Raw genomic sequence first — 20,499 nt, 5'->3', positions numbered from 1 at the left:
AAACGTTCACTTAGCAGACGAACCTATAAAGTCTCCTTATTCAGTTCCAAGCAGCAAAAAGTTATTTCCTGTTCACCGTTTTGTATGGCTAAGATTAAATATGTAACCAGAAACCGTGGAGTAAAAGATATTATACTAGTCACCGACCATTTCTTTCGTGTTATTTCTGAAAAATTCCGTGTATAAAGTTGGCTGTACTTTGAATTTTGTGAAACTTATTCGTCACCATTCGCCCATCTTCCCGAGGCTAACGACTATAAGAGTCCAGTTGGATTTTTATAACCAATTAACGCCCTTGCCTTGGGAAGATGCCACTCGCCAGGACCGGGACCCACAACAGAAATGAAATGAGTCCGTAACGAATGTGTGAAACTAGGAGAAAATGCGCTTATTTCTGTTCGCGGAAGAAGTGTGAGTAGATTTCTATCCTAACGCGACGGGAGGGAATCAGAAAAGTGGAGCCAGTATAATCTTCTCGTCGACTCCCCGTACCAGTTACCTCCATCGCCTTAACACCACCTCTTCAGTTGTACAAGTTACATTTTTAAATGTATTCATTGAAATTATTAAGAATTAGCTTTAGCAAATTCACGTCTGCCAACTGACGTAAACCAATATTCCCCAAATTCGATCTGCACATCCTTAACCATAATACTATATGTAATAAGGATTTCGCGATATATTCAGGTTATGTACTTTTGGAAATATGGCTGTATTAGATGTTAGAATTGTATTTTGGGGAGGAAATGACAGACCGATGGTAAGCAAAGAGGTAAATGTGTATCATTGCATGTCATCGTATCCCAATTGCGTGGATCGAAGTTCATAGTGTCATTCACTGGATTGTCTGGTCCAGTCTCGATTATTTACAGGCTGCCTTCATGTAGCTGGAATATTGCTGAGTGCGGCGTTAAACAACAAACAAACAAACATTGATTTGTTGTTGGAGATTTATTTATGCGTAATTAGTCACGTCACAACACCCGCACGTTGATTTTGAGCAAGCTAGGTGCTTATGAAATGTTTTGGGTTTTTTATTTCCAGACAGGAGTCAGTTTTCTTCATCATTTTCGGATAAATATTTCTCTCTTATAATGAAAACGAGAAAAAGTAACACGAAATGCGATCACGTGCGCGCTTTAACGGGGGTTTGCGATAATTGGTCCTCGGCGATAACTGGTTGCTACATCTATATACGTCTTTGGTGTCGGTCAGCAAGGATTATGGCAACTTTATAGAGTTACTGTTTCTCACAGGGAGCAAAATGGTCGACGTTGATATTGTCAGCAATATTTTATTCATTTATATGATATTCATTAATATAAGGAAGAGAAGTCATGGATGTCAACTGCTTTATAGTGAGGAACACAACATTTCGGAGTATATGCTAACTCCATCATCAGGTTAATGAAGGGGTGAGCATATACTCCGAAACGTTGTGTTCCTCACTATAAAGCAGTTGACATCCATAAATTCTCTTCTTTATGTGTATCACTCAAAATGCCTTTCAAATACCTTCATTAATATAGTTATCAAGCCTTAATGTTGACAACTAAAACAATAGTGTGGGCTGCTATTGCTATACAATCTCATTGTTAAAAAAAAAAAAAATGGACCGCCTCCGTGGTCTAGTGGTAGAGTGTCCGCCCGGAGAGCGGAAAGTCCGGGGTTCGATCCCCAGCCGCGTCATACCAAAAGACGTTAAAAGATGGTACTTGTTGTTATCCTGTCTGGCGCTCGGCATTAGCTAAAAAAAGGACTGGTCGGCTCGGAGTCAGTATACTGTGTCTGAGTGGTGTATTCATGTTAAACTGCGGCATGGTATCTCAGTGGTATAGCACTATAAATCGGTATCAGTCCGGACTAGTACAAGCAGCCTCACACACACGTGCATGCACGTCGCTATATAAGTGCAATAATCTTGGGCGCGACGTTAATCCCAATGTTAAATGGACCTAGTCACGTGACCAGCTATCATTTCACTCTCTGTGTGAGACGGTGTGACCTAGTTGCACATGGCAAGCTGGCGGATCCTGAACAGAGCGAGCAGAAACCAAGTCTCGAATATTCGCAGGTACTGTCAAAGCCAGAGTACGAATCTAGGTAGCTTGAGGGGTCGCTAAATGGAGGACCAAAAAGTCAGACGGGTACGTGGTTCATGTGTGACTTTGTTTCGTTGCAAGTCTCTGTCGTGTCCTCCCCCAGCATATCAGCGCTATAGCGTAGACACTCGAACATGTCAGGGAAATATTGATCCTCGCTATACCGCGATGGTATGCTGTAGCTTCTTAAAAATGAGGCTGCCAACCACCTTTTGGTACACGGGATTTGGGAGGTCAATTCAGAGGGTGTTCGGGACTCCGTAGTCTAACATCTAGTCTCTGAAATGAACATATCGTACAGAAAAAACAGTTGTTCAGTTATCTTAATAAAAATATAATAAAAAAGAGCCCAGTGACTCTCTTCATTTTCAGATACCTGATACTGCAATAATCTAGACTTGCCAAACATTATAGACTTGCATGGGCTATATTTGATATATATTTGTATCAGGGTCTGTAAGACAGACTAGGAACTCCGCAGTGTGGTAGGCGAAACGAAAATAAGATTGTATTTGGAAGGCAGATATTCAAAATGAAACAAACATGATCGAGTACGTAAATAATTTTTTCGGTATTTTTTTTCAATATTTTTATCCATAACTTCGCTTTTCCTTTTCTAAATCCTTTTGAGATTTGTGTTAAGTAGTATTCAGGACTCAGGGGTGAGCAGTCACACACAAGAGTGAAACATTCGATGGTATTGGGGATTCAGGGGAGGAGGGTGTTGCATATGGCACGTACCCTCCTTAATGTATGAGTAGGGGCGGTCGGGTAGCCGAGTGGTTAAAGTGTTCGCTCGTCACGCCGAAGACCCGGGTTCGATTCCCGACATGGGTACCATGTGTGAAGCCCATTTCTGGTGTCCCCCGCCGTGATATTGCTGGAATATTGCTAAAAGCGGCGTAAAACCATACTCACTCACTCACTAATGTATGAGTAACTGGGAGGTATAGTAGTCATGCGTTTTATATGCATCCTTTGTAAAATTATGCCAATTCAATATATTGATATAATAACAAATATCAAAGCTTCCAGACCTAAGCGTTCTCTCTCATATTGTGCCTACTTGTATAGACGGCCCCACTGTGTGAAAGGGTAAATTGCAGGTTTCACATCCCCGGTCGTGTTAAATGTTGTTCAGTTGAGGATATAACTGTCAGTCGTGTTTGCTGAATAATGGCAAATCTATATCTTCATGTCATCCATAACGTGTGTCTGCCTAGCAACTAACATCGGCTGTTACCTTCAGTTTCTAGTATTTCGATTTCACGTCTACTGAGATTATTGATGGCTTGAAAAATGTAAACGATCACGTCATAACGCTCATGACACTGTGTTGATATCAAGGTGAGTTGTTTTGCAATGTCCAGCTAGTGAGGTGAGTGAGTTGGGGTTTTAACGCCATTTTTAACATTATTCCAGTTATATCACCGCGTGTCAGCTTAATGTGGGAGGAAAGCCCGAAGTGATGCAGGTCTCAGACGTTTACCACTTCTATGAAACCCACGAGCACGGATATGGTGCTGACAAACCTAGAAACATCATTGGGGCGAACCGGGATTCGAACCCACAATCATAGGTTTCTGGCGTGCCCAAGGGACGAGCTAGTGAGGAATTGTGTTGGTCTATATGATTGGCAAGGGTTGGTCCTGTCAACAACTCAGCTCACGGTGGAGGACGGACATTGAATAAACATCCGGGGATGTTGTCAGTAAATATCTAGCCCAACAATGAAGGGATATTGTCAGTAAATATCTAGCCCGATTATGAAGGGATATTGTCAGTAAATATCTAGCCCGATTATGAAGGGATAATGTCAGTAAGTATCTAGCCCAACAATGAAGGGATACTGCCAATAAGTATCTAGCCCAACAATGAAGGGATATTGTCAGTAAGTATCTAGCCCAACAATGAAGGGATACTGTCAATAATATCAGTATCTAGCCCAACAATAAAGGGATATTGTCAGTAAGTATCTAGCCCAACAATGAAGGGATACTGTCAATAAGTATCTAGCCACACAATGAAGGGATATTGTCAGTAAGTATTCAGCCCCACAATGAGGGAATATTGTCAGTAAATATCTAGCCCAACAATGAAGGGATACTGTCAATAAGTATCTAGCCCAACAATGAATGGATACTGTCAATAATATAAGTATCTAACCCAACAATGACGGGATTTTGTCAGTAAGTATCTAGCCAAACAATGAAGGGATACTGTCAATAAGTATTTAGCCCCACAAAGAGGGGATACTGTCAGTTAGTGTCTATCCCAGAATGAAGGGATACTGCCAGTATCTTGCCCCACAATGAAGGGATATTGTCAGTAAGTATCTATCCCACAATGAAGGGATATTGTCAGTAAGTATCTAGCCTGACAATGAGTGGATACTGCCAGTAAGTGTCTATCCCAGAATGAGGGGATGCTGTCAGTATGTAGCCCACAATGAAGGGATATTGACAATAAATATCTAGCCCCACAATGAATACCCAAAGAAAATCTTGAATACCCAGTAAGATTTATAACCTGTGAATAAATATTCAGTGGCTCAGATAATGCTCTCTGGGGATTGTAGCCAGCAAAGTATGTCCACAAGAGCCTGTGCCAGGCCCGTAGAAGCAGCCCCTGTGGTTGTGAACGTGTGTTAGCACCTGTTTTCACACTGTCGGTAATTATAAGATATATCACCCGTCGTTCTGTGTCTGTTGCAGGTGAACGTGTGGGGAAGATTATGCAATAACCTTTGAACTTTGAACAGGAATCCGTGTCAGGGCCATTCAACATACAGATTAAACCATGAGACCATTACGATTGTGCGGATCGTATCGCATCAACCAATCACTGCCGGTGGCTCTTGCTTTGACAGAACCAATCACGACGGTTCTCCTATCTCCCCTCCTAGTGGACTTGTATTCGCGCACCGAGGTCATACTGAGTTGCAACAAACATTACGTCTTGTTTGTGAATTGTGTGTTCGTTATCACCACGATATGCAGCTTATTAGCTGTAGCATTTTGCACGAGCAATATTATTCGCCTATCGCCCAGGACAAACAAAGACATTGTGAAAAGTTTGAAAAGTGCCTTCGTCATCACGTCAATACTGAACCTCGTTATGACATGGGCGTTTCTCTCCGGAATTTCCCGAGATGAGCCGTCAGATGAAATGGACGATGAGAGTTGCCAGTATTGGTCGATGAAACAAATGGCCCGCTCAATAGGGCTGAAGTCTCTCATTCCTCAAGTCGTAATGTGCATTACCATCTTACTTTCTTCAACATTCCTTTGTCTTAACCGACTCAAAACAGACATCTCTGAGGAGGGGAAGGGTTCGTCCAATCAGAACATCGCAAAGGATATAGTTTTGCCTCTGTTATCAACTTTACTATTTCAAGTCTTCTATTTCATATTGCGGTTGTCGATGTCGCGCTGCACGTGTGGCTGGTTCACGCTGCTGTCGCGGAGGATGGGGAGCACGCTGGAGCTATGTTGGATCAAGTCTATGTTTGTGGTCGCTTCACAAATTCTCTGTACTTTCTACTTGAGGTGTCGGGAACAGTCTCACCTATTCAATGGCCACCATCATCAGACAAACAGTTGAGAAACATGGACCAGCATCTCAACCCCCATTGCACTCATATAGTCGGGTTACCAAAGAACATAACAAAGTTAATAAAGTTATTTTACTTATATGACCTTCGTCATGTTAAACTGCGGCATGGTATCTCAGTGAGCTAGCACTATAAATCGGCATCAGTCCGGACTAGTACAAGCAGCCACACACACACGTACATGCACGTCGCTATATAAGTGCAATAATCTTGGACGCGACGTTTAACCCCATTTCACCTCACCTCACCTGATGTGTCCAGAGACTATATACCGATATATTGTCTCTGATGTGTCAAATGATATCTTGAAAAAATGCATGTTGATAAAGAATAATGGATAATGCACTCGTCTTCCTTACTATTTGTGGTCACGTTTGGCCCAGTCGTCTAAAGCGCCGCAATTCGCTATGCAGGGTTGCGTCCCTTGGACACGCGAGAAACCTAATAAATAAGTATGATTGTGGGTTCGAATCCCGGTTCGCCCCGATTATGTTTCTAGGTTTGTCAGCACCATACCCTTGCTCGTGGGTTTCATCAAAGTGGTAAACATCTAAGACCTGCATCACTTCGGGCTTTCCTCCCACAGTAAGCTGACACGCCGTGATATAACTGGAATACTGTTAAAAGCGGCGTTAAACCCAACTCACTCAATCCTTACTATCTTGCACTGAAACTCCTTATAATCTTGCCCTGGAACCCCCAAAGTCACATGGAGATCACCTTAAACGCTTTTTCACAACTGCCAGATACCATTTGCGTTTAGGAAACGTTTATTATGACCTGAAGTATTTTTTTAAAAATTAACTATTATACCAGGTTGGTAACATAGTAACTAGTAATCCTAATGTGTAACAATCCCTGTAGAGGAGGTTGGGCTATGCTGATTGAATCTGATGTGTATTTCAAGGAACATACATTACCACAAACAGTTTTTGAAGCTAATCCGGTAAAAATATATTATGTTGATGAAGAAAAGTGTGAATGATAAAGAAAATTGTTAAGGCATCTGGTGGCCTACATTTCATTTGTGGTGAATTCAACAGTCATAATGAATTGTGTGGCAGTGATAAATTAAATATCAAGGGACAGTTGTAGAATCTCTTTTGAATGAAGCTGATCTAGTAATCCCGAACAACAGAAAAATGACCGGAATGGATCTTGGAAGGTGGATCTTTTCCCCTTTAGAGCTATTTATCGTTTCCTCTTCAATGGCAAATAAGTGCAACTGAGATGTTTTCCAAGATGATGCACTTCACAGGGATCATTTCCCAGTGTTTGCAGACATCCAGGTGAGTCCACTGCGTCATGTTATTATCTTGGACCTAGATGGAAGCTTAAAACTAAAGACAAATTGGGTTGACGCTCTGTGTGATGAACATATCACTCTTGATTTGATCAATGATGATAATGATATCCTCAGTGGACATATTACTATACAGATTGTTGAAACAGAGGATGCTCCCTTTGGAATGTCGGGTGCGAATGTACAATAGTAACATCCAGCCTTAGACTCCAAACCCTGAAGGAACAAGGAATGTGAAAAGCCTACAGGAAAAGGAAATGAGCTCACAACAGACAACTCGTGTTAGGACTACCAAGCGTTCAAACGGGCGGTCCTTCATCTCGACATTGAATAGGTTTACCCCATGTAAGTCCATTTGGTGTAGAATGAAGGGTATTATTGGCAAAAATAACAGAATTATTCCTGGCATGTGCATAACGGGCCACATAGTGACGATATAGTCAGAAATATGGTACTATAGAAAGACAATTTTGTCTAAAAAAATACATAAATGGTCTTCAGAAAACGGTTTTAAATTTTCAAAATCTAAAACAAATTTTATTCACTTTTGTAGAAAATACAAACCTCAATGAGACCCAGAACTAGTTTTGAATGGCAGTCCTATTAAGGTTGTCAACGAGGCAAAGTTCTTGGGTCTATTGTTTGACAGCCGTTTTACCTTTTAAAAAAAAAAGATGTCCGAAGGCCCTTGATTTTCTGAAAGTCGTGTCGAATTCAAAGTGGGGTGGGGATCAGAAAACTTTACTCCAACTCCGATCACTTATTCGCTCTAAACAAGATTATGGCTCCATCGTCTATGGTGGAACCTGTAAAAGTAATTGAATATTATTGGATACTATTCATCATCAAGGAATGGGGTTTTGTCTTGGTGGCTTCAGAACTTCTCCCCTCAATAGCCTATATGTGGAAGCTGATGAGCCATCCCTGAAGCAACGTCGCATACAAATAGCCTTGCAATATGTCATTGCAATTTCACCCTTCCTATGAGGACTTGTACAATAAAAAGCATCACTTATTCCACCTCTAGGAATACAAATATAACCTGTTATTCATGATGCTAATATACCCCTTGCAATTACATCTACGATCGAATCCAGAAATTCCGGCCTAGTTCGGCAAGGGTGGAAACTGGGCCCCGTTCCACAAAGCGATCTTAGTGCTACGTTGATCGTAATCCTATGATAAAGTATGGGAGTTACGACCAACTTAACACTAAGATCGCCTTGTGGAGTCCCTTGCCTCGGGAAGATACCACTTCTAATCCAATTCAGTGTGTATAGGCCGGTCATATGATGTTACATCCGATATCTTATGCAAAAGAAGTGGGACACCAAAGTGGGTATAAATAATTTAGATGAAATAAAACCAAATATCGGTTACACCTGCTTGGGTTGTCAGTTCAGATTTGAAGAGGTCATAATACGACATGTCGTATTGGTCATATCAGAAATACACATGAATATTTGTTGAAAGGTGAGGATACTGTATTTTGTATCCCTTGTGATGAGAGATAAATCCTGCTGGGCACCGTGCAGAAAGCAAAAGTATTGTAAGCCCCTACGGTCTCTAGTATGGTGGTTAATATTCTGTAGTTATTTTACTGTTGTGAAAGTGCAGAACGTGTAGATAAGAAGGGGCGTTAAGAGGAGAAGGGGCGTGAAGAGGAAGAAGGGCCTGTAGAGAAGAAGGGGCGTGAAGGGGGGGGGGGGGGGGCATGAAGAGGAAAAGGGGCGGTAAGAGGAAGAGTGCGTGAAGAGAAGGAGGGGCGTGAGGAGGAGAAAGGGGAGAAAGAGAAAGATGGACGTGAAGGGGAGAAGGATCGTGAAGAGGAGAAGGGACTTGAAGGGATGAAGGGTCGCGAAGAGAAGGGGCGTGAAGAGAAGGAGGGGCGTGAGGAGGAGAAAGGGCATGAAGAGGAAGATGGACGTGAAGGGGAGAAGGATCGTGAAGAGGAGAAGGGACTTGAAGGGGTGAAGGGTCGCGAAGAGGAGAAGGGGCGTGAAGAGGAAGATGGACGTGAAGAGAAGGGGCGTGAAGAGGAGGAGCGTAAAGAGAAGGGGCGTGAAGGAGAAGAAGGACGTGAAAAGGAGAAGGGGCGTGAAGAGAAGGGGCGTGAAGGGGAAGAAGGACGTGAAGAGAAGGGACGTGAAGAGGAGAAGGAGCGTAAAGAGAAGGGGCGTGAAGGGAAGAAGGACGTGAAGAGAAAGGACGTGAAGAGGAGAAGGGGCGTGAAGGGATGAAGGGTCGCGAAGAGGAGAAGGGGCGTAAAGAGGAGGAGCGTAAAGAGAAGGGGCGTGAAGGGGAAGTAGGACGTGAAGAGGAGAAGGGGCGTGAAGGGGAAGAAGGACGTGAAGAGAAGGGGCGTGAAGAGAAGAAGGAGCATAAAAAGAAGGGGCGTGAAGGGGAAGAAGGACGTGAAGAGAAGGGACGTGAAGAGGAAGATGGACGTGGGGAGGAGAGGGGCGTGAAGGGGAGAAGGGGCGTGAAGAGGAGAAGGGGCGTGAAGGAGGAGAAGGGGTTAAGAGGACGATGAGCGTAAAGGGGGGGGGGTGGAGAAGGGGAGTGAAGGGAGGAGGGGACTGAGGAGAAGGGACGTGAAGGGGAGAAGGGGCATGAATAGGAGGAGGGTTCTGAGGAGGAAGAGGGACGTGAAGAGGAGGATCGGTTGTCTGTCTTCTGTGTCTCAGCATATCTGGAAAAGTGTCTCTTACATTCTGGATAAGATGTGGACTCCATGGTGACTTGAGTAGCACAGGGCCTCAGTAAAAAGTCTCTGCTATTTTGGGTGGTGCCGGTTTCGTTGTTTCTGATGGCCCTACCTATGCTGGTAGAGAAACAGTTTTCTTGTGTGTGAGCATGGCGTCTATTCTCGAAAATAATTCTCTCCCGCAGAATATGGTACCTTCTTTTCCATGGTGCCTTAAAGGTGATTTCGGCCGTCTTATTACATTTTTTCAACTCACTCTCGATCCTCTGAACAACAGAATGTATCACAGATTGTATTTCAAATGTAGGTTGTCCTCGAGTTGACCACTTCACTTTTCTTTGTTTGGTCTTTTTCAGGGTTTTTTCACTTGTTGAAAATATATCTCGGGACAGAGAGATGGACCTTTTAACCAGGACGCCTTCCCCTCACAACCTCTTCCCCTACACAGCGTTGACCATGTTTTATAGTCTGTCGTCATTACCTTCACCTAAAAAACAACTACCCCAGTTATAACATCGATATAAGAATTACTTCCCAAAAAGGAGATGGACATTTTGGTTCTAAATGAAATACCACCTGTGAAAACTTAGAGCACTGGGTTTTTTAACAAAATTTACACCATGAACATGAAGTATCTAGCACCTTCTCCACTTTAGCCCGAAGGAGTCAGGTGCACATGTCCTCCCGTGGCCATGATTAATTAAAGACCCGTGAAAAAGAAACAAAATCTTTCCAGTGTCAGGATCTGCATCCTTTAAGTCTTACCTTAATCAAACCCACTCACTCGCTGGAACCGAGTGAGTAAATAACTTCACGTCACGCTCGTTCGTAAAATTAGAACGACCATGCACGACAATAGTCGTATGTGTCTCTGTATTTTATGTACGCTTCAAAATGTTTAACACACTTAGTATTCATATTTATGCCAATCGTATGCTAACTGATTTAACGATGCTGTACCAAGTCTACAAGAAAATATCCTGCCTTGATACCAGCAGATAATATACACAGGAACGTTTTGTTTTAAATCCGTTTCCTTTCACCAATCACTCATGGTTAATATTTTGGTACATACCCACCGGAAGTTTTGATCAGCGACTAAAATGGCGCGGGCTTGCATGCAGAAATGTGAATGCTACTCACAGACGAAGTAGTAAGGTATTAAATTGTATTGATCGCTATCATTTGCAAAGTATGTGTTTATCCGAAGTGGGTTGCATCGGTGAAGATTGTTCGAAGGAAATAAATCGTCAAACACCGATGGTGATTGATGGTTTTTTAATGTTTACACTATTTGTGCCTGACAGTGACGCAGAAATAATCTGAATTTATAAATACACCGGGGGTCTTCAGATTCGCATTTCATTTATACTGGTTTTGATGTGTTACATAAATTAAACAATCATCAACACAACAGAAACATTATTGTTTGGAATCGAACCTGATATTCTTTTGTCATGTTTATGTCAAATGAAATATATGGTCATTGATGATTAACATGTTCAACACAGATCTTCCATGTTCTCAATGGTTCTTGACCATTTCTCATTTAATACTATGATTATTCCACGATTTACTCAGTCTTAACATTTCTCGTCCCAGTTACTGCGTAAATTCATGCACTAGATGAAGAAATATGTGCTTTTGCTATTGATCCTATTCATGCTGTGAGTGGGAATGTGGTATGAACATGATGTTGTTTCTTTGCTTTGTTTGTCATGTTTGTTGTTTAACGCTGCACTCAGCAAAATTCCAGCTATAAACGATAATCGAGTCTGGACCAGACTATCCAGTGATTGACATCAGCATCAATCCACGCAATTGGGATACAATGACATGCATCAGCCAAGTCAGCGGGCCTGACCACCCAATCCTGTTAATTGCCTTTTACATCAAGCATGGGTTGCTAAAGACCTATTCTCTACCTGAATCTTCAACTGTTCGATGAACATGAGTTGATAGCAGTTTACTATGAACATGATGAGTAGATAACAGTCCTACTAGGGCCCAATTACCACCCGGGGCCGCTGTGGGATGATACTCTACTGCTGGGGATGACATGTATGTTAATTAAGTCATTGCTATTCCGATATTCTATTCTGAAACAGGATTTTGGTATTTACTGTAAATAGTATATAAACTTTATAAATTGGTTTTAATTGTCTTGCCGTCTGAAGTACACATAATATATATAATGCTACGTGAAGGGATGTAACATTCTGACTTGGGATTCTATCTTGTGAACCATTCTTTTTCTTTTTAAGGATGTAAAACATGTATATGTTTTTTTAATTTCTTTTATTTTAATCAGCTGTCTCATGGTCTGGAAACAAAATTCATGCACAACATGCACCATGATGCACTAGGTAATGGTCAGGACAAAAAAATACCATATTCGACGTAATAAGTGCCCAGGGCGCTCTCAAAATTATAAATAGAGGGATCTTATTAGGTGAGGAAAAATACAGAGTGGAAAGATAGTAAATTTTGTGGTTTATGCTGATAGCCTGAAATGATATAAAAGAAAAGTCTGGGTAGCAACAGATATATTTTCAAGAATTTGACTGCCCATAATTAAGGGTCGTATAAGATGTACAACACACGAGTGTGTATTATACACGAATAAATATGTGTACACTGATCAATCGGAAGGGGTGGTATTTGGGATTGTTCACTAGCCAATATATTAGCAAATACCCCTGTGGGCACTTATTAGTGCGGGGCGCTTATTATGTGAATACAGTAATTTGCATTTGCGAAGTTCGTCCTTTGTATCTGATGCGGTATGTGTTGATATGAAATTAAATTTATGTGTGCATGCTGCCTTAATTAGAAGTGCAATGTCTTTTTAAATAATTGAAACAATATTGTTGGGTTATTATGGATTATCTTACAAGTTACATCGTATACATATCTTAGTCTAGGACAAAACCTACAATTGTTCTTGTCAGATTAGAATAGGTCATAAGCAGCCAATGCTGGTCATAAAAGGCGATCAAATTGATCTGGTGGTCAGACTCAGTGACTTGGTTTATTGCATGTCATCATACCCAAACAGTGTGGATTGTTGCTTATGATATTGATCATTTGATTGTCTGGTCCAGACTTGATCATTTACAAACCACCAGCTCATGACTCAGATATTGCTGAGTGTAGCGTTAAACAACAATGAAAACAAACTAATGATCATGATGTAAATTCCACATATCATTCCATATCACTAGTGATGTTAATAACACTACCGTGACACACAATACCGCTTCTGCAAAATTAAACGACCATATTCAACGTAATAAGCATCCAGGACGCTCTCATAATTAGAAATAGGGGGCTCTTATTAGCATATTCTTTTGGTGAAAAAAACAGTTGAAAGATAGATTTCGTGGTTTATGCTGACAGCCTGAAATGTTTATATATGACAGATATAATTTTCCAGAATTTAATTGCCCATAATTAAGGTGCATATAAAACACGAGTGCATATTATATGCGAATACAAGTCTTGTGTACATCGATCAATCGCAAGGGGTTCTATTGGGATTGTTCACCAGCCAATATATGAGCAAATATTGCCGTGGGTGCTTATTAGAGCAGGGTGCTTTTTACGTCAAATAGGGTAACTTTAAGATACAGATTTTTACTTTTGCCTGTGTTTACAGTTTCAGATACACAGTACTTGTCAAACTAAAGAATGAAGCCAGTCACTGTGGTGAAAGTGTTCAATGATAGGTGATATATTCTACCATGTACCTCGGACTATGGGAGATCCAGACAGAACTCACATGTTGTCATCAGCTCTTGATCTTCATACCAACATGAAGTGTATGAAGTCGACATTATTCTGAATGTTTGTCATGTCATAACTGGTGTGAATACACCAGCTAACTGTGTCATTGTGATGGATAACAGTCCACAAGATGCTGATGAGTCAAACAATGACCTCTGTGTTAAACAAGAGTCAGTATCAACTGAAGATGAACACACAGATATTACTAAGAATCCGAAAGAAACCTCAGATTTGAGTGAAGAACAGGTTATTGATTGCAAAGGAAGTAAGGGAGTCGAAGACGTAATGGAAGGTGGTTCTGACAATGTGACTTCAGCATGTTCTGATGGGGTCGGAAGCCCTGATGCTGACTCTGATGACAGCCAGTGGACCGATATATCGGATGAAGTAACAGAAGACGAGGACGAATCTGCAGTTCAGATTGTTTGCGGCCAGAGTTTTGCAAGCACACCGGTCAAGGACAAAGCAGCTCAGAACTCCAGCACCTTGAGTGAAGAGGAGAAGCAGAACTATGCTTTTATAAGCGAACAGTTGTCAATCTTGAATCAGGAGAGCAGTGAAGTGAATACGGCCATGCATTGCTCACAGAAGAAACTGCACAAGAAGGACACACCATCTAAGCACAAGGGAGACCAGAAGAAGACACCTCGGAAACAGTTAATCATGGCCAGCTTAGAACTAGAGAACAGGTATGTCTCTCCATACTTTTGTAAAGTATTTGGAATAGTTGTTTGCCTATTTACAATGATATGCTTGAAAATCATAAAAACATACACATGATACAAGAACACCTTTTTTAAAGCGTGAAGTTGTATGCATTTAACCAGGGTTTGAAATTAACATAAGTCTGCTTGTCTGAGACCTGTAAAGTTCATGAACATGATGAAGAACTTGTGACCATCTTGCGCCCAGCAATATTCCAGCTACATGACGGTGGTCTGTAAATAATCAAATCTGGATCAGACAATCCAGTGATTGACATCATCAGATCATGAGCATCGATCTACCCAAATGAGATATGATGACATGCGTCAACCAAGTCGGCGAGTCTGACCACCCGATCCCATTAGTCGCCTCTTACAACAAGCATGGGTTGCTGAAGACGTATTCTAACCCGGGATCATCATGGGGCTAAAAGTAAAGTACACATGCTTATTTAAGATTATATTTTCCTTTTCAGAAAATCAATCAAGAAGAGACTTGAAACCACACCTCCATCAACACCAAGAAAGTGTGTTGCTGCTGCTGCTGCTGCTTCCTGTGGTGCTGGCGGTACTGGGGTTGCTGGTGTTGACTACCTGAGTGCTGACGATGCTGACACCTCCCAGGATAGATTGCACATTGCTGATACCGAAATGGATGACATGTTGGAAAAGAGTGCGATTAGCAAAGGCCTGACTGCAATCAATGTGAAGAATATCATTCATGTAGGTTTTGTTGATGCATAGTCGTTATCACCATGTTTTGTCCCAATTGTATTTCCTATTTTAGTTTATGTCTGATTGTTGTGAATCTGATTGTCTTAGTCATGTGCACTTAGCTGTGCTTAACTCAGGTAGCTAGTGTTCATCAGGTTCATTGTAGACATTCCACCGGTCAATACTTCTCCGACAAAGTTCAATCCCTTCAAAACATTTGACTAACGCTGTTGATTCATTTTGTCTGATATGAATGTTGTCCAGGAGCTAGTGAAGAACGAGGATGTCCAGCAGATGATTCGGAACAGTCTGAATGAACAGCTGACCAGTATCGGCCGTCTTGCCTACGAGCCCAAGATGACCCGCGCTAAAGTGAAGGAGGTCATAGAGAAAGGGGTGGTAGGTACTCTTCCTCTTCTCTGTAGACAATATGAAATTCAAACTAGTCCACCAGCTAAATTGTTCTGAGGACAAGTAAAATCCATTGATAGTCATCCTCATTGACTAGAATAATTTGATGACTATAATTTTGAACCAGTTCTCATTGTTTCAGTTTTGCTACAAATTGGAACTGGATAAAACTGATACAATATGTGAACATAGTAAATATCTTGTTTAAGCGAGACTGGCTTCAAACTCTGAGGACTAGTCAAATCAAGTTTACACTTTTCCTCAGGACTAGTCTTTTAAAAACAGGGATTTTCTTAGCCTGGATGTTCGAGATTGGTTTCAGATATTCGTCATTTTTATCGTGTATTTTTACTTCTTAGCCCTTAGAAAAATGGCCGCTTTCACCAGTGAAGAAGACAACAGCAGCCAAGAAGCCGAGTATCCTGGACATATACTTTCCTGAGGATGAAGATGATGATGAGTACTCCCCAGATAAAGATGCTGAGGTATGTACTTCCTGTTTTGTGTGAGACCATGTGTTCTTGAGTTATCTCCCTTTTGTTATAAGCTTTTACTCTAAGCACAAACTTTGGACAAGTCACAAATTTCCCTTTACATCTATAATTACTACATTGATGGCAGTTTTCCATTTGTTTGAAACTAACTGTTTCTTCCTTTGCTAAAATATTTTTTTCATCATTGTGCATGTTGTGATCATGGTGATCTCTGTCCATCTATTGCATGTATTGTGTACACTTTGTTCTTGTACTTGTTCAGGTCAAGTTGCTGAAATTTTGAAACATTGGACCATTATTATTATGGATATTATCTTACATGTCTATGAGACTAGTGCAAACCCTATAGTTGTTTCTGCCGGGTTAGAATTGGTTGGCAGCATGGATCAGGTGGTCAGACTCTGCAACTTGTTTGATAGAGGATCACTGTACCCAATAGCATGGGTCATTGCTCATTGCTCATATCATCAATCACTGTATTGTCTGGTCCAGACGATTATTTACAGTCCACTTTCATACAGCCTGAAAATTACATTGGCATTGAACCACAACCAAACAAATCTTTGAGATAGCTGCAAATAGCTGAAATGGTTCTGTGGCCAGTGCAGTGGCTTCATGTTGAAGCTTCAAATGTTATCCAAATGTCAATAATACCAGCAAGTCAGGAAGCACATGATAATGAGGATGCTACTTAACATTGTTATTTTGGAAGTTATGGGAAACATAACACTCAACTCTCTGTGTGTCCTCAAACAATCACCGCCTCCATGGTCTAGTGGTAGAGCAGAAGGTCCGGGGTTTCAATCCCCAGCCGTGTCATACCAAAGACGTTAAAAGATAGTACTTGTTGTTACTCTCTCTGGCAATCTGCAGTATACTTCTATAACAAGGACTGGTTGGCTCGGAGTCAATATACTGTGTCTGAGTGAGGTATTCATGTTAAACTGCGGCAGATATGCGGCATCTGTCCGGACTAGGTATGTGCATGCGTGTCACTATATCAGTGCAATAATCTTGGATGCGAAATGAAACCCCACTTCACCTCAAACAAGTGAGTGACGTATTTGATGTGACTCTGGAATGTAGGCAGTGGCAGATATCATGTGCTTCCATCACAATTTACATAGATACATATTCATAAGCCGTGAAAAGCCCAGCAAATTTCCTGACTTCTTTGGAACAATTTCAACCAAACGGATTGCTGAATCAGCATATTTTGCAATATGTGTTGTCTAATTAATTTAGGCTCAGCATGAAAGTGACGACGATATGGAGAGTATGATATCCTCCCATGCGAGTGATCTGGGATCCCCCATGCCCCCCACCCCCTCCACCCCCACAGTGAGGACCCCCCTGCAGGTCAACACCCCACAGACAAGGGACTCCGAGGTATGTCGCACGGCGAATGGGATAAAAATAAACTCCTTTGTTGAAATTGCAGTGAAAATGATGTTACAAGTGTACAGACATTGCCTTTTAACAATAACTTTGCAGTTCTAACCCACCATTGATGAGACACCTGGGCTTCTTGTTGCAGACATTCCGGAGTCCTATGGCTTGTACGTCAGGTGTGAGTTTACAACGTACATCGGCACTTGGGCAGCATTTCAAGAACTCCATGGCAGCCCTGGAAGACACTTCAACACAGGAGGTACTGGAGATAGTGTACACAGTATCACATACAGTGTTATCACGATGAAATGTTATGTTTAAAATGGCAGTCATCTGTCATGTTTTTGTTTGTCCAGCACACAGCTGTTGAACATATTAACAGGTAGTGCTTGCAGATGTCTATTTTTCCTTTTGTAAAATTTAGGCTGACAGGTTCCCAATTGTATAAGCCCTGCAGTGCCCTGTGCAGAATTGTGTCCCTTAGATGTACCAGGAATCTATGATAATGAGCCCTGATGATGGTTTTAGATATTTCAGCGTCATGCTGGTGCTTGTGCTGCTTCACTTTGGACTGTCCTCCCTCATCAAGCTGATAAAACTGAAATGTTAAAAACAGCGATAGCGAATTCCCTCTCTCGCTTACAGGAATAAGAATGGAGTTCTTTAGAATGTTTGCAATTTGCTATGTTAATGTTGATAAGTTCTATGTTATCATATTGTTATCTTACATGGCAAACCTTCTATTGTTGTTCTATTTCATGAAGATCCTGGTTGAGAATAGGTCTTCAGCAACCCATGCTTGTCGTATGAGGTCACTATACTTGTTGCAAGAGGCGACTAAGGGGATTGTGTGGTCAGGCTCACTGACATGGCTGATGCATGTCATTGTATCCCAATTGCGTGGACAATCTCATTGAAATCAGACCTTTGTTCTCGCTACCGCTAAACAAAGATCTGAAGACATCCCATTAGGGGTCACGTCAGAACAACCTTTCATCCGACCAATCAGAGTGTCGCTTACCAGATTATGAAAGTGACAGTCGGAATATGATTTCTAATCATGCAACCTCGAAATCTTTATTCCGAACAATAGTTACGGGTTTATCGATAGAATCCATACAATCGAGCCCATCTATTAGCCATTCCAGAATGTTCTTTTGTTCAAGTTTCAAATTTCGAGAATTTGTCAAAATATGTTTTGAAGCATAGTCGCCAATTTGAAATTAGTGCCGTAAGGCACGAGAAAGCTACTTTCTGATTGGTCATTCCATTGGTCGGTCAAAGTTCGCACAAGGTCGGTCTGACGTGACCCGTAATGGGGTGTCTTCAGATCTTTGTTTAGCGGTAGCAAGAACTAAGATATGATTTTAATGAGATTGATTGTGTGGATCAATTGTTGTGATGTCAATCACTGGATTGTCAGGCTCAGACTCAATTATTTACAGACCGCCATCATATAGCTGGAATATTGCTGAAAGTTGTAAAAGTAAACTGAGAAATGTGCACCTGACCAGAAAGTCATAAACTTGCAGCATCACGGACAACAGCATCAGAAGCAAGATAGGCATCAGTATCACTGTGAGGAGTTTCACTACACCCTAAACAGGGAAGTCATGATGTCGATAGACACAAGCGATGTTGAACTCAGTTTCTTTCAACATGTGAAACATTTTAGTTGCCAAGCTAATTTTATTAATGGGAGCCAACTGGCAACCAAGCACTAAATACAGGTCGCAAACAGGTCCCAAGTTGGTCTCAATTTGAAGAACTGTAGGGAATATCAGGTGATCCGATTGCTTGGGGTAGGGTTGCATGGGACTGCAGTGGTGCGTGTCCTGATGTTTATGTTAGCGACCATGGTGATGAGTGGGATGTGTTGAGGTGAGGTGTTCTTTTGAAGCTGAAAACTTTGTTTTGAGACATTTCCATGCCAGGATCGAGATAGAAGGAAGAAATGCACAATGTGAGACAGGATAAGTATACAAATATACAATTTATAGTTAAAATTTCCAATTTGTTTTTTTTCCAGAGTACACATTCAGACATAATAGCTCGCAGAACAAGATCCAAACTGCCCCTGACTGACACGTCCCTGACGGCCATAGAGGAAGCATTTGTTGCGCCGGACATCACCCCAGATATGTACGACACGGAGTGTGACGACTCCGAGTGGCAGGAGTTCCTTCGCTCCCTCGTCAAACCAGACTGTGAGTTGAAAGGGAAACCTTATTCCATTACCCACTCACGGAAACTCTTATTTGACAAGGAGTCCAGAAGCTTTGGGACCGAGTGGCATTTCCTCAGTTACATTCCTTTGCTGTGCCAAGATCTGCTGGTCTTGGTTTTGAATCCAAAATTCACAATGATTATGCCACCACCATAGATACCAGAACTCATGTGGCCCTGTGGCCTTTGTGACACTTTGCTGTCTTAAATCGGCACTGAGTGATATGACTCGAACACTGTTCATAGTGGTATTGAACCTAACTCACTCACTTTTTGGCAAAGGATAATTATAGCAATGGGCTAGACAGCAGGGATAGAAATTAGCACTATTCTACTCACCGGGACCAGTTTGTTAATGTTTAAAGCTATCCTAAGGGCTAGTAGAATTTCAAACATTTTGGGGGTATTGCTATATTTTCATCATTTGGGCTAGTTGACTTATTTGGTTAATTTCCAACCATGGACAGTGTCTTTCATTTTCTTGCTGAAGGTCAGGGTAAGAAAGGTTGATTTCATGTACCATGTTCACCTCAAATAAAGAGACTTGAAATATGACCATATTTTATGTTTCAGCGGAACCTGTTGATCAGCCAGTTGACGATGAGGCAAATGATCCTGAATTCAATTTCTTGGAGGAAGCTGAAAAAATTGTTGAAGTGGATGAAGATTTCAGATTCGACCGACCTTTTAGGGTTTCAAGTAAGGGCTGATTTCATTTCTGGTGTGAGATTTTGTTTTACCCTCTGTCAGTGTCTGTGCCAGGCTGTGGTGATGCTCAAGGTGATGCTCAAGGTGATGCTCAAGGCGATGCTCAAGGTGATGCTAAGCCCAGCTCTCGCATCCTCCATCACTGCTTCAGACAGATGGTATATGTGTACTGCTGAAGTCAAATGTATCCGGATTGCAATTTACAACTGTATCAAATACTCAGCCAAACAATACTATGCCCTCATGATTAATTGTTACCATACTTTTATTCTCCCAAACTTTCTTCTAAACATTGTTTTAAACTTCTGTTTACCTTGGGTACAATGTGGGAAGCCCTTT

At 41.5% G+C, this 20,499-nt stretch overlaps 4 protein-coding genes across 6 annotated transcripts in view; all 4 read left to right on the top strand.

The window, feature by feature from the left end:
• Nucleotides 1-1,994: 1,994 nt before the first annotated feature.
• LOC139467264 (uncharacterized) lies at nt 1,995-5,767 on the top strand. Of its 2 annotated transcripts, none has more exons than XM_071248923.1 (2): nt 1,995-2,074; nt 4,817-5,767. In XM_071248923.1, exon 2 carries the CDS (start codon nt 4,902-4,904, stop codon nt 5,703-5,705), a length of 804 nt encoding a protein of 267 aa, XP_071105024.1. In that variant the 5' UTR covers nt 1,995-2,074; nt 4,817-4,901; the 3' UTR covers nt 5,706-5,767. The 2 variants fall into 2 exon arrangements, with proteins under 2 accessions (XP_071105024.1, XP_071105023.1); XM_071248922.1 differs by having other exon boundaries at nt 1,999-2,147.
• Nucleotides 5,768-7,799: 2,032 nt separating this feature from the next.
• Nucleotides 7,800-9,258, top strand: LOC139456696 (octapeptide-repeat protein T2-like). Its single transcript, XM_071238385.1, has 2 exons — nt 7,800-7,832; nt 8,779-9,258. The coding sequence occupies exons 1-2, from the start codon at nt 7,800-7,802 to the stop codon at nt 9,256-9,258; spliced, it is 513 nt and encodes a 170-aa protein (XP_071094486.1).
• Nucleotides 9,255-9,551, top strand: LOC139456680 (octapeptide-repeat protein T2-like). Its single transcript, XM_071238384.1, has one exon. It carries the CDS (start codon nt 9,255-9,257, stop codon nt 9,549-9,551), a length of 297 nt encoding a protein of 98 aa, XP_071094485.1.
• A 1,260-nt stretch (nt 9,552-10,811) lies between these two features.
• LOC139456964 (uncharacterized) overlaps nt 10,812-20,499 on the top strand; it is a 42,129-nt gene continuing 32,441 nt past the window's right edge. Inside the window, exons 1-9 of one of the 2 annotated variants that reach the window (XM_071238456.1) lie at nt 10,812-10,883; nt 13,384-14,200; nt 14,692-14,938; nt 15,194-15,328; nt 15,700-15,825; nt 17,080-17,223; nt 17,372-17,485; nt 19,256-19,433; nt 20,026-20,151. In XM_071238456.1, the coding sequence (XP_071094557.1) occupies nt 13,623-14,200; nt 14,692-14,938; nt 15,194-15,328; nt 15,700-15,825; nt 17,080-17,223; nt 17,372-17,485; nt 19,256-19,433; nt 20,026-20,151 (1,648 nt within the window). In that variant the 5' untranslated portion in view covers nt 10,812-10,883; nt 13,384-13,622. The remainder of the gene's footprint in view (nt 10,884-13,383; nt 14,201-14,691; nt 14,939-15,193; nt 15,329-15,699; nt 15,826-17,079; nt 17,224-17,371; nt 17,486-19,255; nt 19,434-20,025; nt 20,152-20,499) is intronic. The other variant, XM_071238511.1, reaches the window with a different exon arrangement.

Source organism: Haliotis cracherodii, unplaced genomic scaffold (genome assembly GCF_022045235.1).
Source record: "Haliotis cracherodii isolate W230 unplaced genomic scaffold, xgHalCrac1.p SCAF_1, whole genome shotgun sequence".
In the NCBI taxonomy this organism is placed as follows: Eukaryota; Metazoa; Mollusca; class Gastropoda; order Lepetellida; family Haliotidae; genus Haliotis; species Haliotis cracherodii.
This window is presented reverse-complemented; position numbering and strand designations above follow the sequence as displayed.

What these genes read in the sequence shown, in the direction of transcription:
- LOC139467264 (XM_071248923.1), top strand. Translation starts at nt 4,902, where the DNA reads ATGAGACCATTACGATTGTGCGGATCGTATCGCATCAACCAATCACTG.
- LOC139456696 (XM_071238385.1), top strand. Translation starts at nt 7,800, where the DNA reads ATGGCTCCATCGTCTATGGTGGAACCTGTAAAA. An exon ending in CTATGGTGGAACCTGTAAAA is followed by an intron (nt 7,833 to 8,778) that starts GTAATTGAATAT and finishes CGTGAAGAGAAG; the next exon opens with GAGGGGCGTGAGGAGGAGAA.
- LOC139456680 (XM_071238384.1), top strand. Translation starts at nt 9,255, where the DNA reads ATGAAGGGTCGCGAAGAGGAGAAGGGGCGTAAAGAGGAGGAGCGTAAA.